Genomic DNA, 14,535 nt, shown 5'->3' with positions numbered 1-14,535 from the left:
AATCGGCAGCCTCTTTCGCGAAAACGTAATAACGGAGCATTTCTCCGGGTTGATAACCATACAGTTTAAACTGCACCAGTTAACCACAGCATCTAGTTGTTTTTGCAGAGTCAGACAGTCCGCTATTGATCCAATCTTTAGGTACATTTTAAGGTCATCAGCGAATGATAGCTTTGGTGTTTCAATAGCAAAGGATTGACTTTATCGAAAGCAGCAGAAAGATCGGTGTAAACAACGTCAGTTTGAGTCCGTTCAGTCACTGATAGTATGACGATGTCAAGCACAATAGATTTGTCGTCGTCGAGCGCCCAGCATAAAACCCATGTTGGTCCGAGCAAATGATCTGTTTACAGTACGAAACCATCGGATCAAACACCACCAGCTCAAACTTAGCGGCACTTAGCGAAGTTATACCTCGATAGTTGTTAATGTCACGCTTACTTCCTTTCTTATAGACAGGGTACATCTGGGCCGACTTCCAACACGATGGAAACGTACCACTTGAAAGAGAAAGTCTGAAAATGTGTTGAAGTGGTGAGAGAAGACTGTCGGAATGTTTCTTGAGCAGCGATGAAGGAATGCCGTCAGGTCCTGAATTGAACGAGGTTTTTATTCGCGAGATGGCATCTGAAATTGTCGCATCAGTTAGGTCGATGTTACTAATCACTCGATTAGACAATGGGACATTTTCTGCAGCAAGTGATATACGGTCAGCAGATAATTCCTCGTCCGAAAACACACTGGCAAACTTGGAACTGAAGAAGTTGCAGATTTCTTGATGTGACGAAGCGGTGACACCGTTAAAGACCATGGAGGATGGTAATCCGGATTCCTTACACTGCTCATTCACAAAATTCCAGAAGGATTTCGGGTGAGTTTTAAGCCTTCGTTGGATCCCTCTCTGGTATCGTTGGTAGCAGGATTTGCTCAAGCGCTTGTATTCATGGTTTAGTTGAACGTAGTGCTGTTTCAACGTTAATGTACGAGATCTTGTAAATCTTTTGAAAGCCGCCCGTTTAGTAGTCTTTAAGGATTTGAGTTCCCTCGTCATCCACGGTGCGCTAGGGGCAGCACGAGCAGTCTTCTTCGGTACGTGTCTGTCGATTACGTAAGATAACACGTGTGAAAACGTTTGTGCCGCAGCGTTGACGTCAACGGGGTCTAGAACTCGCTCCCAATCCAAATTAGAAAGTACGTCTGCAATTCCACGATGATCAGCCTTCCGGTAATTATATGAGACAGCAGTGGGAATAATAACAAAATCGTGATCCGCATTGCTCTCAATCGCAACGATCAGCGGAGTATGGTGTAGCGCCAGTTTCACCAACGGTATAGGAGCAGCAGCGATGTATGGAGCCAAATCACGGTCGCTGACGAAGCAAAGATCCAAAGATCGATTGTTCTCGTTCCTGGTGCCGTTAATCTGTTGCAAGGTAGCAATTCTGTATCCATCGAGAAGCTTAATGGCTCCGGCATGAAGAGAAGAGATCGCATAGTCAGGTTGGAAGAAGCCACTATGCGTTGGAATCCAAGCAATGCCCGCTAGGTTGAAATCACCAAAGATCATAACATCGTGGGGGCATGGGGCAGCTGAGTCGGATACGGATGTAACCGAACGACAGTGTGACTCGATTAGTTGAATGTCTCGAGTCCGATCCGGTGGTATGTAAACTGCACAGAGTTTCAATTGTCGGCATCCAAGCTCTATAGCTACCCAAACATGTTCGACTGAATTCTAAGTGTCATACTCGATGGCTTTCGATTTCAGCCTAGAACTCACTGCAATGAGGACACCACCTCCGGTTGTCTTCCTGCTGTTATTACCGTTACGAGCACAATGGAACCGTAACCGTCACCGAATATGTAACAGGAGACAGTTCGACAGTCAAGTCAAGTTTCGGTCAGAACGATTATATCGTACCACAAGTCCGAAACAGATAAACGATAATCATCGATCAGGCTATTCACACCACCTACGTTCTGGTAGTAAATGCAGATTCACGAATTACGTTATCTATGGGTTGTAACACTAGAAAACAGTACTCTGTCAGGTAGTGAATCATTTGAACGTTGTTCATACTTGCCGATCACAGGAGCTCGGAAGACCTCATCCCTCACCCCAAACGCAGGACCAGGACGACTGATGAACGCTGGCAGCATTGGCTCGACTGCGTTGGGGGGGTCAGGGGCTCCCTCAATACTAACGGCAAGTGTGCGTCCCGGTGTTGAGTCGAAAACGGATCCAGAAGAAGTAAGATCTGGACCAGATAGTCTGGTGAGTTGGTTGCCTAAGTCCGATAGAGATAGAGCATCCAGCAATAAAAAGCGATCGGCATCGGATTGCGGAGCCAGACAAAAATGGGTAGAGAGTGTGCCGGAGATTGTTGTATCGAAGTGTATGGAGTCAATCTGGAACGTGTTAAGTCGATTGAGGGCGGGTGCAGTATCATGCTTTGCTTCGGGCGGACATATACTAAAGTAAGCTTTACCTGGTCCAGTAAGTCGGTTAGACTGGTATTCCACCGTTGGTTGCTACTTAGAGTAGTCGACGTAACTTCTACGCTTCTCCAGTTGCCTCTGGTACACCGGACATGCTTCACTACAGGCAGCGTGGTCAGTATCGATCCTTAGTTTCCGCTCCACACTCATTTGCTTACAATTCGTGCATTCTTTTTTATTCGATTTACACTCTTGTACTGTGTGATTTTCGCTGCATATTGGGCAATTGGGTAATTCAGCCTTACAGTCCTTACTCTTGTGGTTGAAAGCACAACACTTAAAGCATCTTGTAACTTGCAAGCCATCGATCACTCGACAGCGATCCCATCCACAGTTCAACTTTTCTTCTTGCATCACCTTAGTGAACGTTGCAGCGTCAAGTTCAATACCATTCTTTTGCACATTTATGTTTATTTGTGTTTCACCTGATAATATTTCATTGTAGATTTTTTTCTTTTTTTAATCAAAGGCTTTTTTTCGAGTTTGAACATTTATATTTATTTGTGTTTAACCTGATTTCCATTGTTGAACTTAACCTTCTTTAAGTCATAGACCGTTCTTTCGTGTTTCGCATATTTGTATTTATTTATGTTTCACCTAATTATATTCTATTGTCGAATTTTTCCTTTTTTCATTTATATGGCTTTCTTTTGAGTTTCGCATATTTATATTTATTTGTACAGTGTCGACCCGATTTTGTCACTCCCCGATTTTGTCTACCCCCGATTTTGTCACGGTTTCAACCCGATTTTGCAACCCCAAAACAGTTTGAAAATTTTTGTCTGTCTTTTTATTTTTGTAAATAATACCGTAAGCAACAATGATTTTCATGGAATAACTTTCACCGCCTGTGGTTCAATATAAATTATTTTTTGGTGATAGCATTAAACTACCAGATTTCACATATGCGCACGTTCATATTTAATTTACTTACCTTCCTGTACCTAAAATCATCCTCATCGACAGTTCAGAAGTAAGGAAAAATATGCTTCCACTCCTCTGCTTTGGTGCAGCTTCCGAGTTTTTGTTAACATCTGTAAGAGCTAGCGAGGGGCTGCTCACTAGTGCATGTATAATACAAACAGGAATTTAATTTTGTTTAAAAAATTCAATATGTTTGATTTAAACATATCATCTGTTTGCAAACAAACATGTATATTTTTGATTTTTATTCTTTCGACCTTTTGTCCTTTCGACCTTTTGTCCTTTCGACCTTTTTGTCCTTTCGACCTTTTGTCCTTTGACCTTTCGTATTTTCGTCCTTTTGTCCTTTCGACCTTTTGTCCTTTCGACCTTTTGTCCCTTCGACCTTTTATCCTTTCGACCTTTTGACCTTCGACCTTCTGACCTTCGACCTCTTGACAGAGATTCGATGCACCAAATAATGGAGTTCACCTAGACTCCAAATTCCAAATTCCCATTTATTTTCATGAACGTGCTCCCGCGCTGTGACTCTGGATCCAGCTGATAATTCTATTATTTAAAGTTGGACTTCCCTCTCTTTTGGATCTGATGAAGTTACCATAAGATCAAGTCGTCAGCCGGGGGGAGGGGGGTTTGGTTATGGTTTTTGGGCGAGGCACTTTTTGCCCCCTCAATAATTATCTAAAGGGGCAAAGTATCATTTCGCTGTGTGCGTTCATGACCATAAAAATCTTTGATGATGAAAAGAGACCTTTGTTTGCTCATTGTTTGACTCAATTATTATACTTGGTTGCACGAGACACATTAACATTAACCATGGCTAAGGATGTGATCAATTTTGTAAGGGATTTTCCAAAACGGGATCAGGGATCAATTTTGTCTGGGATTCTGTTTCAGGCTCTTGAATCAAATTATACCACCAATCTTAGACTGCTTTGCCCAATAATGAAGTATTGATACCTCCTATGACGTCCCTACGCCTGGGCAGTGGACGTCCGCACGCCCCTAACTAGCTCACCTCCTATCTTGGGTTTCTCAGGGTCGGCGACTGCTTGCTTCGGGTGATCACACTTACCTTACCCAATGAAACTGAAGACGACAAAACAAAGAAGGCAGAACCATTGAAAGGGAAATCAAGGCGGTCGTATGAAGATTAAACTATACAATATCAGGAAATAAGCTTAAACATATTTATTTACAAAACATTAACAAATAGTAGAAAAGATAATCGTTGCGGCCGTGCACGTGCATTAGAGAGGAGGAGAGGTAGGGGAAAATACCTATTCTTGGCAGTCTAAGACATTCGCCAAATTGAATGATAAAAATAATGAATAATTACACTAAAACACAGGTTGGCTCAACTGGTATACATTTGTATGCTCTTCCTTTGATGATTGGTGTTCACTTAATATAATATCTTTTACCACAAACTTAGTAAATTTAATATAAAGTAACAAGTCAAAGTTTCTTCTATTGGCATAGCAATTTCTATTATCAGCAATGATTTTGCTCCCTTCAGCAACTAGACATGGAATTAGAAAACTAACAATGTATTAATGCCAGATGCTGGTTGTTTATATTCTCTAGTAGTAAAATTCATTCATAATAATCGGCCGCACGCTCATCTCGCTTCACTCAATTTTGGAAGAAATTTTTATTTATTATCAAAACTGGCTTAAAACAAAACATGAATTTTAGCCTTGGCATCAATTTTTTTGTCATGTGGAAGATAGGCAAAAACATTTAAACACATTGTAAAACATATTTTACCCCTTATGCGGCCAACAAAAAACAGACGTGAATGGCAGATAGGGTACCCGTGTACCCATATATTGACAATTTCATAACTTTTACCATTTTTAACCTATTTGAATAATGTTGGCCATTTTGGAGAAGGGAACTTACATACTTTTCGTCCGCTGCCAAGATTTACATATTTTGTCTTTTGTGATGCCTTAGAGTCTTCACGCGTAAGCAAAAGTCTATCAACCAGTTTCAAATATGCTCTTTACGGTCCTTAGATTTGAAGGTCCTTACATGATATGTTTGTTTCATCAAAATAATCATGGGGGTTGTGTACAACGATGTAAACTATGTCTATACACATAAGATTGAGCTGGAGCCACCTCATTCGTACACTACGTTTCACAGTTGAATAATTGATAATACCCTAAAAGTAGGCAATTATTTATGGTTGAAATGCGCTATGTAGGAACGGGAATGGTTATGATTTTTTTTGATGAGCTTGGAAAGTATTAAAGTTGCAAAAGGAAAACGGTTCTGTCAGCCACATAAGGCTTAAAATACTACGGTGTGGCTATCACTTTTGATATAATTCATGGTCTGAGTAAAAATCTGAATAGAAGCATTTGTATTCTAACACTTTTTTAAAATAAATGCCAACGCCGGATATTTTGTTCGTAGTTTTGCTAAAATCAAATCACATGGAATTGTGCGTGGTATTTTTTTTAGCGTGTGTTTGATATGCTCACAAACACATTCTCTCGCTCTATTCCGAAGTGCGCTGCTGTCAAAGAAAACGAACAGTCCCGATTTTATTTAGTGAAACATAGAGCAAATATTGGATAAATTTGCTATTTGTGGTGATAATCAAGTGGTAATAAAGTGTAAAAAGTAGTTTACATACCTAATTTGTCGTATCATACACGATAAAGAGAAGAAACAGGCGATCCAAAAAAGTAAGTAACGATTTGCTTTTCGTCTGCTGCTTTCTTGGGCAATGCAATAATGGCAAGGATTTCGTGTGTGCAAATTTGTTTCGGTGATTAATTCGTCAAATCTTGCTACTTTTACACAAACAACTTATTCAAATGAAAGCCTAGACTTGAAATTGTGTGATTGAATCAAATTTATGTTCATAAATAGTGTATGTTTGCTGGAAAACGCAAATATTGTTGAGGGTGCCAACAAATGTCGCACCCTGCCAAAGCCGTATTCTACCCTACGATGTTTTTACTTGCCGAACGATCTGCTCTGCATATCGGATCATCAGTCGATCCGAAAAGTGTACCTTCGTGGTCTTTCTGGCTTCTGGTATCAATTCACTGCTGAATCATTGGTGGCACTGGGCGCTGCCAAGGTCAATGGTGACTAGGCGACCGGGTATTCATTCAGGGATGATTGTTGGCTTTCGGAGCTGCCGTTGAACCTTCGTCGACGTCCCAGCACCCGCAGGAGGTTTGGTGACTCATAGGATATTGAGCGGCGGCAAGCGGGGCAAGCCCACGGACCTCACCGCCAAAACGTCCGTCACCGTACCCTCGCGGCGTGTGATTCCTCAACTCGTTGATCACCGGTGCTGAGCTCGCCGCCCTAGCTAATGTCGGCTCTGACAATCGTCCACGATGTCTGCTCCACAGCTGGATCGTTATCGAAAATGGTGCTGCTTACTGACCGGCTTTTTCCACTGCCAGAGCCACTATCACCCAATTTACCGTGATTACTCGTCACGGAGATTTACCGTTCACGTTGGCGAAAATGGTGCTGCTCACTCTTCGGCTTTTTCCACTGCCGGGGCACTATCACTCGCTTTACCGTGATTTACCGTCGCCACGTGTTTTAAAAGAATTTTTCGTCCCCGGTTCGTAGCTGTAGTTTTCGTCCGTAGTGCTCGGTTTGACTATTAGACTCCTTGTCCCCATTCCTTTTCCTAGTCGACACTCCACACCTCCTTTCTTCCCGTTTTTTCCTCTCACCTCCTCTTCTATCACTCTCTCCTCCTCCCATTCAACCTTATTGTTGGAACTGTCATTGGGGCAAGGTTGCCACTCTCGTAGAGATACAATGTTGAAAATAATCTTTAGTGAAGATGTGAGGAGTACTAATTTTCTATCAGAGACGTAGCAAGGGATAAGTGTTATATAACAAAAAAAATGAACTTTAATTACAGTATTGTCTCAAAACTAACAAGTTATCGTCACTTGACTTCCATATCGTAGGTTTAATTACATTGGTTCCGATTGGTCGGTAACAGTATTCACAAGGGCGCTACGGACTTAAATGAATACGCTGGGTTACTATCAGTTACTATCAGACATAGTTGACCTGGTAGACCAAATGAACTCAACTGCTGGACAATTTATAGACCCTAGAACATGTGCGTTGGACTTATTTGAATGGTGAATCATTTACAAGGGCTCCCTGGAATATCTACGTTTCGATTTCAGCTCCAAGACAATTTGGATACCTTGGAACATGCGCGCTGGGCATTCTCAAGGGCTTAAAGGACTTATATGGACACTAGGGTGGTTAAAAAAAATCGATTTTGCTCCACAGCGCTCAACTGATTCTTTACCATGTTCTGAGTTCTCTGAAAATTGGAGCTCATTTGGATTAAAACTGATTTAGCACAAGCCGTTTCAAGGTTGCATGCAAATTAGTATGGGGAAATTTATAACCTATTAATGACGTTTCCCCATTAAGCGCAGGTTAAAAGAAAACCTATACAGCTAAAAGGGATACTCAACAGCTTTTACCCAACGAAAACCGCACATTGATTAATCGTCCCAATAATTGGTAATCGATTTTAAGACAGGTGGCGACTCTTTAGTCATGACTCATGATCGTTGAACTTCTTTGAATATTATTATTATTATTATTATTATTTATTCAGACTAAGGCCGAAGTGGCCTGTGCGGTATATAAGAGTCTTCTCCATTCGGCTCGGTCCATGGCTACACGTCGCCAACCACGCAGTCTACGGAGGGTCCGCAAGTCATCTTCCACCTGATCGATCCACCTTGCCCGCTGCGCACCTCGCCTTCTTGTGCCCGTCGGATCGTTGTCGAGAACCATTTTCACCGGGTTACTGTCCGACATTCTGGCTACGTGCCCGGCCCATCGCAGTCGTCCGATTTTCACGGTGTGAACGATGGATGGTTCTCCCAACAGCTGATGCAATTCGTGGTTCATTCGCCTCCTCCACGTACCGTCCGCCATCTGCACCCCACCATAGATGGTACGCAGCACTTTCCTTTCGAAAACTCCAAGTGCGCGTTGGTCCTCCACGAGCATCGTCCAGGTCTCGTGTCCGTAGAGGACTACCGGTCTAATTAGCGTTTTGTAGATTGTCAGTTTGGTACGGCGGCGAACTCTATTCGATCGGAGCGTCTTGCGGAGTCCAAAGTACGTACGATTTCCAGCCACTATGCGTCTCCGAATTTCTCTGCTGGTGTCATTTTCGGCAGTCACCAGTGAGCCCAAGTACACACATTCTTCTACCACCTCGATTTCGTCACCACCGATGCAAACTCGCGGTGGGTGGCTCACATTGTCTTCTCTTGAACCTCTTCCTATCATGTACTTCGTCTTCGACGTGTTGATGACTAGTCCGATCCGCTTAGCTTTCCTCTTCAGTCTGATGTAGGCTTCCTCCATCTTCTCAAAGTTACGTGCCATAATATCTATGTCGTCGACGAAGCCAACTAGCTGAACGGACTAATTGAAAATTGTACCACTCGTGTTAATCCCTGCCCTTCGTATTACCCCTTCCAAAGCGATGTTGAATAGCAGACACGAAAAGACCATCACCTTGCCGTAACCCTCTGCGGGTTTCGAAGGGACTCGAGAATGCCCCTGAAACTCGAACTACGCACATCACCCGATCCATCGTCGCTTTGATCAACCGTGTCAGTTTATCCGGAAAACCGTGTTCGTGCATTAGCTGCCATAGCTGGTCCCGATCGATTGTATCATATGCGGCTTTGAAGTCGATGAATAGATGATGTGTGGGCACGTTGTATTCGCGGCAGTTCTGCAGTACTTGGCGAATGGCAAACACCTGGTCCGTGGTGGAGCGTTCGCCCATAAAACCCGCCTGGTACTGCCCCACGAACTCCCTTGCAGTTGGTGCTAGTCGACGGCATAAAATTTGGGAGAGTACCTTGTAGGCGGCGTTCAGCAATGTGATTGCGCGGTAGTTGCTACAATCCAGCTTATCGCCCTTTTTGTAGATGGGACACACGACACCTTCCATCCACTCCTGCGGCAAAACTTCCTCCTCCCAAATCTTTGTAATGACCCAGTGCAGCGCTCTAGCCAGTGCATCACCACCGTGTTTAAATAGCTCTCCTGGTAGTTGGTCAACCCCAGGGGCTTTGTTGTTCTTGAGCCGGCCAATCTCCTCCTGGATTTCCTGGAGATCCGGAGCCGGTAGAATTATGTCCTGCACGCGTTCTCCCAGGTCCATCACCATACCGCCATCTTCGTCTGCCACATCGCCATTCAGGTGTTCTTCGTAGTGCTGAACTTCTTTGAAGGCATCACTGAAATGTGCAGTGCAACATAGTAGCCTGAATTTGTGTGTCCCGAGCAGGAGAGATTGGCTCATTAATACCTAATTCTGTTATTGATGCCATACTCTGTTATGAACTAGCATTGCATAAGAGGTAAAATACCAAAGGAATAATACCAAAAATAATTATGCACAATACTTAAGCCATAACATACTCAGATATTAAATTGAATTTTAATACCGAATGCATAACCGATTATTATTCGTTTGGTATTGAAATACCTAAGCATGGTATGCCTCAAGTATTCTGCACATAAGTTTTTGGTATTATTTTTGTTATCGAGGTCGTCGCTCCTGCTCGGGGTGCTATCTTTCGCGCCACGAGCAGCAATGTTGCCTGTTGATGAGTTATGCAATTGACGGAATTTTTCAAGTCATTCTTGGGCGAACTCCTGAGCGCAACTTCCCTAGGATTTCTGACGAAGTTTTTGGTTGATTTTCTTACGAAATTTCTATAGGATTCCCAAATTAAATGAGGTATTTTTTAAGGAATTCCTGAGAGAATTTTCCTAGTATTTCTTGAGATTTTTCCGGAGAATTTCCTGGCTGAATTTACGGACGTTTTCTCGGTTTTCTTGAAATAACTCAAGTTTCTCTGATTTTGGCTGAATCAACGAATCTTGGGGTATTTTCTGGAGGATTTATGGGACAATTTCCGGCTTAAAGTATTCCACAAGAAATTTGTTTTTTCTTTATTTCGTGAGGAACTCTTCAAGAATATTTCTCTGAGATTCTTGAATGAATTTCCAGAGGTTTTTCTATGGAACCTTTTTGGTAGAATTACTGGAATTTTTAGGGAATAATTCTTTACTAAATTCTAAAAGGAATTTCTGGGAATATTTCCTGAGGAATTCCTTTTGAATTTGTAATTCTTGGACAAATTCGTAGAAGAATTCGCAAGAGAATTTTTATAGGAACTTTCTCAATGACTTTCGATAAAATAAACTTGTGCATTTTTTATTTTTGTTTTTAGTGGCTTCACTGATACCTACATTGTTGCTAACATTACCTTAATCGACTGAAGACATTTGCTAACAAAACATTAATGTTGAATAGGCCTATGCGCTGCCGCACCAAGCCGCCGCCGCCAACGATTTTCTTGTGCTACTGCCGCTGAACTGAAGGAGGACTTCCTAGAGGAACTTCCGGAGGACTTCCTAGAGGAACTTCCGGAGGACTTCCTAGAGGAAATTCCGTAGAACTTCCTAGAGGAATTTCCGGAGGAATTCCTGGAGGAACTTCCGGAGGAATTCCTGGAGGAACTTCCGGAGGAATTCCTGGAGGAACTTCCGGAGGAATTCCTGGAGGAACTTCCGGAGGAATTCCTGGAGGAACTTCCGGAGGAATTCCTGGAGGAACTTCCGGAGGAATTCCTGGAGGAACTTCCGGAGGAATTCCTGGAGGAACTTCCGGAGGAATTCCTGGAGGAACTTTCGGAGGAATTCCTGGAGGAACTTCCGGGGGAATTCCTGGAGGAGCTTCCGGGGGAATTCCTGGAGGAACTTCCGGAGGAATTCCTGGAGGAACTTCCGGAGGAATTCCTGGAGGAACTTCCGGAGGAATTCCTGGAGGAACTTCCGGAGGAATTCCTGGAGGAACTTCCGGAGGAATTCCTGGAGGAGCTTCCGGGGGAATTCCTGGAGGAGCTTCCGGGGGAATTCCTGGAGGAGCTTCCGGGGGAATTCCTGGAGGAACTTCCGGGGGAATTCCTGGAGGAACTTCCGGGGGAATTCCTGGAGGAACTTCCGGGGGAATTCCTGGAGGAACTTCCGGTGGAATTCCTGGAGGAACTTCCGGAGGAATTCCTGGAGGAACTTCCGGAGCGATTCCTGGATGAAGTGTCGGAGGCGTTGGTGGAGGAATTATTGGAGGAATTCCTTGAGGAACTTCCGGAGGAATTCCTGGAGGAACTTCAGGAGGAATTCCTGGAGGAACCTCCGGAGGGATTCCTGGAGGGACTTCCGGAGGAATTCCTGGAGGAACTTCCGGAGGAATTCCTGGAGGAACTTCCGGAGGAATTCCTGGAGGAACTTCCGGAGGAATTCCTGGAGGAACTTCCGGAGGAATTCCTGGAGGAACTTCGGAGGAATTCCTGGAGGAACTTCCGGAGGAATTCCTGGAGGAACTTCCGGAGGAATTCCTGGAGGAACTTCCGGAGGAATTCCTGGAGGAACTTCCGGAGGAATTCCTGGAGGAACTTCCGGAGGAATTCCTGGAGGAACTTCGGAGGAATTCCTGGAGGAACTTCGGAGGAATTCCAGGAGGAACTTCCGGAGGAATTTCAGGAGGAACTTCCGGAGGAATTCCAGGAGGAACTTCCGGAGGAATTCTTGGAGGAACTTCCGGAGGAATTCCTGGGGGAACTTTCGGAGGAACTTACTGGAGGAACTTCCTGAGGAATTCCTGGAGCGAATTCCTGAGGAATTCCTGGAGGAACTTCCGGAGGAATTCCTGGAGGAACTTCCGGAGGAATTCCTGGAGGAACTTCCGGAGGAATTCCTGGAGGAACTTCCGGAGGAATTCCTGGAGGAACTTCCGGAGGAATTCCTGGCGGAACTTCCGGGGGAATTCCTGGAGGAACTTCCGGAGGAATTCCTGGAGGAACTTCCGGAGGAATTCCTGGAGGAACTTCCGGAGGAATTCCTGGAGGAACTTCCGGAGGAATTCCTGGAGGAACTTCCGGAGGAATTCCTGGAGGAACTTCCGAGTGAATTCCTGGAGGAATTCCTGGAGGAATTCCTGGAGGAACTTCCGGAGGAATTCCTGGAGGAACTTCCGGAGGAATTCCTGGAGGAACTTCCGGAGGAATTCCTGGAGGAACTTCCGGAGGAATTCCTGGAGGAACTTCCGGAAGAATTCCTGGAGGAACTTCCGGAGGAATTCCTGGAGGAACTTCCGGAGGAATTCCTGGAGGAACTTCCGGAGGAATTCCTGGAGGAACTTCCGGAGGAATTCCTGGAGGAACTTCCGGAGGAATTCCTGGAGGAACTTCCGGAGGAATTCCTGGAGGAACTTCCGGAGGAATTCCTGGAGGAACTTCCGGAGGAATTTTTGAAATTGCTTCCTGAGAGTTTTTTTTTTTAATTACTTTCGGAGGGATTCCTGGCGGAACTGATGGAGGAACTCCTGGCAGAGATTACGGAGGAACTCCTGGAAGAATTTACGGGGAACTCCTGGAAGCTTCCGAAGATTTTGGCAGAATGTTTTATGTGTAAAACTAGCCCACGTCGCCGCTGGCTCGTGTATGAAAAAAAAAATGCAAATAACAATGAAAATGATTTTTTTTATTCCTTTATTTATTTGATAGGCACTCTGTGTTACTTAACCGCTACTGTGCCGAGATCTACTGTGGTATTCTGCAGCCAGAATCCACACAGAATCTATTTTTAGATTTTTCCATTATTCATTGTTGTTGTCGTTGCTGGTCCATCTCGTCGTGAATCCATTGTGTTCGTTTTGCCCATGTCTTGTATCCAATGATCGTTGCATTGTCCGGTTGCCATTTATCCGGGTAACATTGGAGGAATGCCTCCGAGAAGAACAAGTTGTCAGTCGTCATCAGGCAGTCGTGACGGTGAGGCGTGCACCCCAATACGCCACCGCATAGGCTGCGCATCCGGCAACTGACGAGGGTTTTGGTGGAGGGGTTGGGAATCGAACCCGTGACCATTCGCTTGAAAGGCGAACGTGTAGCCAACTACGCTACGGGACCCCCCGATGAAAATGATCTGTCATGCAAAAATTAAATCAGTCGACAGTGTCGACAATATTCAAATCACCGTACAGATCTATTAGTATCCATAAGTATAAAAATCTGACTCAAAATCCCAACACATTAAAATCTCAATCCTAAGGAACAATGCAAACTTTTGAAAGCTTAAAATCTAAAAACTTTTATATTAAAAGCAGTTTCTAAAGCTAACGATTCTCGAACATCAAATATTTGTTATCATACTTTATGTTCTTGTACAACATTTTTTAAAATTAAATAACGTATTGCATTTCTCCAACATGTATTTCGAAAGCATGAAAGAAAGTTCCCCGAACACCCCTAACCCAGCTTTCGAAAGCCAAATTTCTACGGACTGATTTTTACGTCGTTTTGGTTATTACCACGAAAATATTATGTCGCAAATCACATTATTTTGAGGAGAAAATTCCAAGTTCGTTACTTTTTGAAACACAAAACTGATGTAATATCACATACGATTTGCGACGGCGATGATGTGCATCAAATCTGATGTGATATTACACATTTTTTTTGCTTTGTAGTTTAGTTTGCCATTTTAAGGTGTTTTTATGAGATATTGCGAAAAAAGATTCGGCTGCCGGTGGGACTTGAACCCACACTATTCCATTAAGTACACGGACGTTTGGCATTTGGATTACATTTGGGTTGGATTTGGATTGGATTTGGTTTAGATTTTGATCAGATTTGGATTGGATTGGGATTGAAATGAATTAAGATTTATTTTGGATTTGATTTGGATTGGACTTGAATTGAACATAGATTGGATTGAATTTGGACTAGACTGTGATTTAGTTTAGATTTGGATTAGATTTATTTGGGATTGGATTTGGATTGAATTTATTTTGGATTTTGATATGATTCGGATGGGATTTGGATTGGATTGGAATTGGATTTGTATTGGATTAGGTTAGGATTGGATTTGGATTTCATAAGGATTTGATTGGATTAGATGTTGACTGGATTTGGATTGATTTTAGTTTGGATTTTGATTGGATTCGGATGGGATTTGGATTGGATTGGAATTGGATTTGTATTAGATTAGATTGGG

At 43.4% G+C, this 14,535-nt stretch overlaps 1 protein-coding gene across 1 annotated transcript; it reads right to left on the bottom strand.

The window, feature by feature from the left end:
* Nucleotides 1-256: 256 nt before the first annotated feature.
* On the bottom strand, nt 257-2,649 carry LOC134206951 (uncharacterized). Its single transcript, XM_062682694.1, has 3 exons — nt 2,556-2,649; nt 2,085-2,489; nt 257-1,671 (listed from the first exon to the last, which is right to left on the bottom strand). The coding sequence occupies exons 1-3, from the start codon at nt 2,647-2,649 to the stop codon at nt 257-259; spliced, it is 1,914 nt and encodes a 637-aa protein (XP_062538678.1).
* Between the last annotated feature and the right edge of the window lie 11,886 nt (nt 2,650-14,535).

This window comes from Armigeres subalbatus, chromosome 1 (assembly GCF_024139115.2).
Source record: "Armigeres subalbatus isolate Guangzhou_Male chromosome 1, GZ_Asu_2, whole genome shotgun sequence".
Lineage (NCBI taxonomy): Eukaryota > Metazoa > Arthropoda > Insecta > Diptera > Culicidae > Armigeres > Armigeres subalbatus.
This window is presented reverse-complemented; position numbering and strand designations above follow the sequence as displayed.

What these genes read in the sequence shown, in the direction of transcription:
- LOC134206951 (XM_062682694.1), bottom strand. Translation starts at nt 2,649, where the DNA reads ATGAGTGTGGAGCGGAAACTAAGGATCGATACTGACCACGCTGCCTGT. An exon ending in GCAACTGGAGAAGCGTAGAA is followed by an intron (nt 2,490 to 2,555) that starts GTTACGTCGACT and finishes TTACTGGACCAG; the next exon opens with GTAAAGCTTACTTTAGTATA. An exon ending in CTTCCGAGCTCCTGTGATCG is followed by an intron (nt 1,672 to 2,084) that starts GCAAGTATGAAC and finishes AACTCTGTGCAG; the next exon opens with TTTACATACCACCGGATCGG.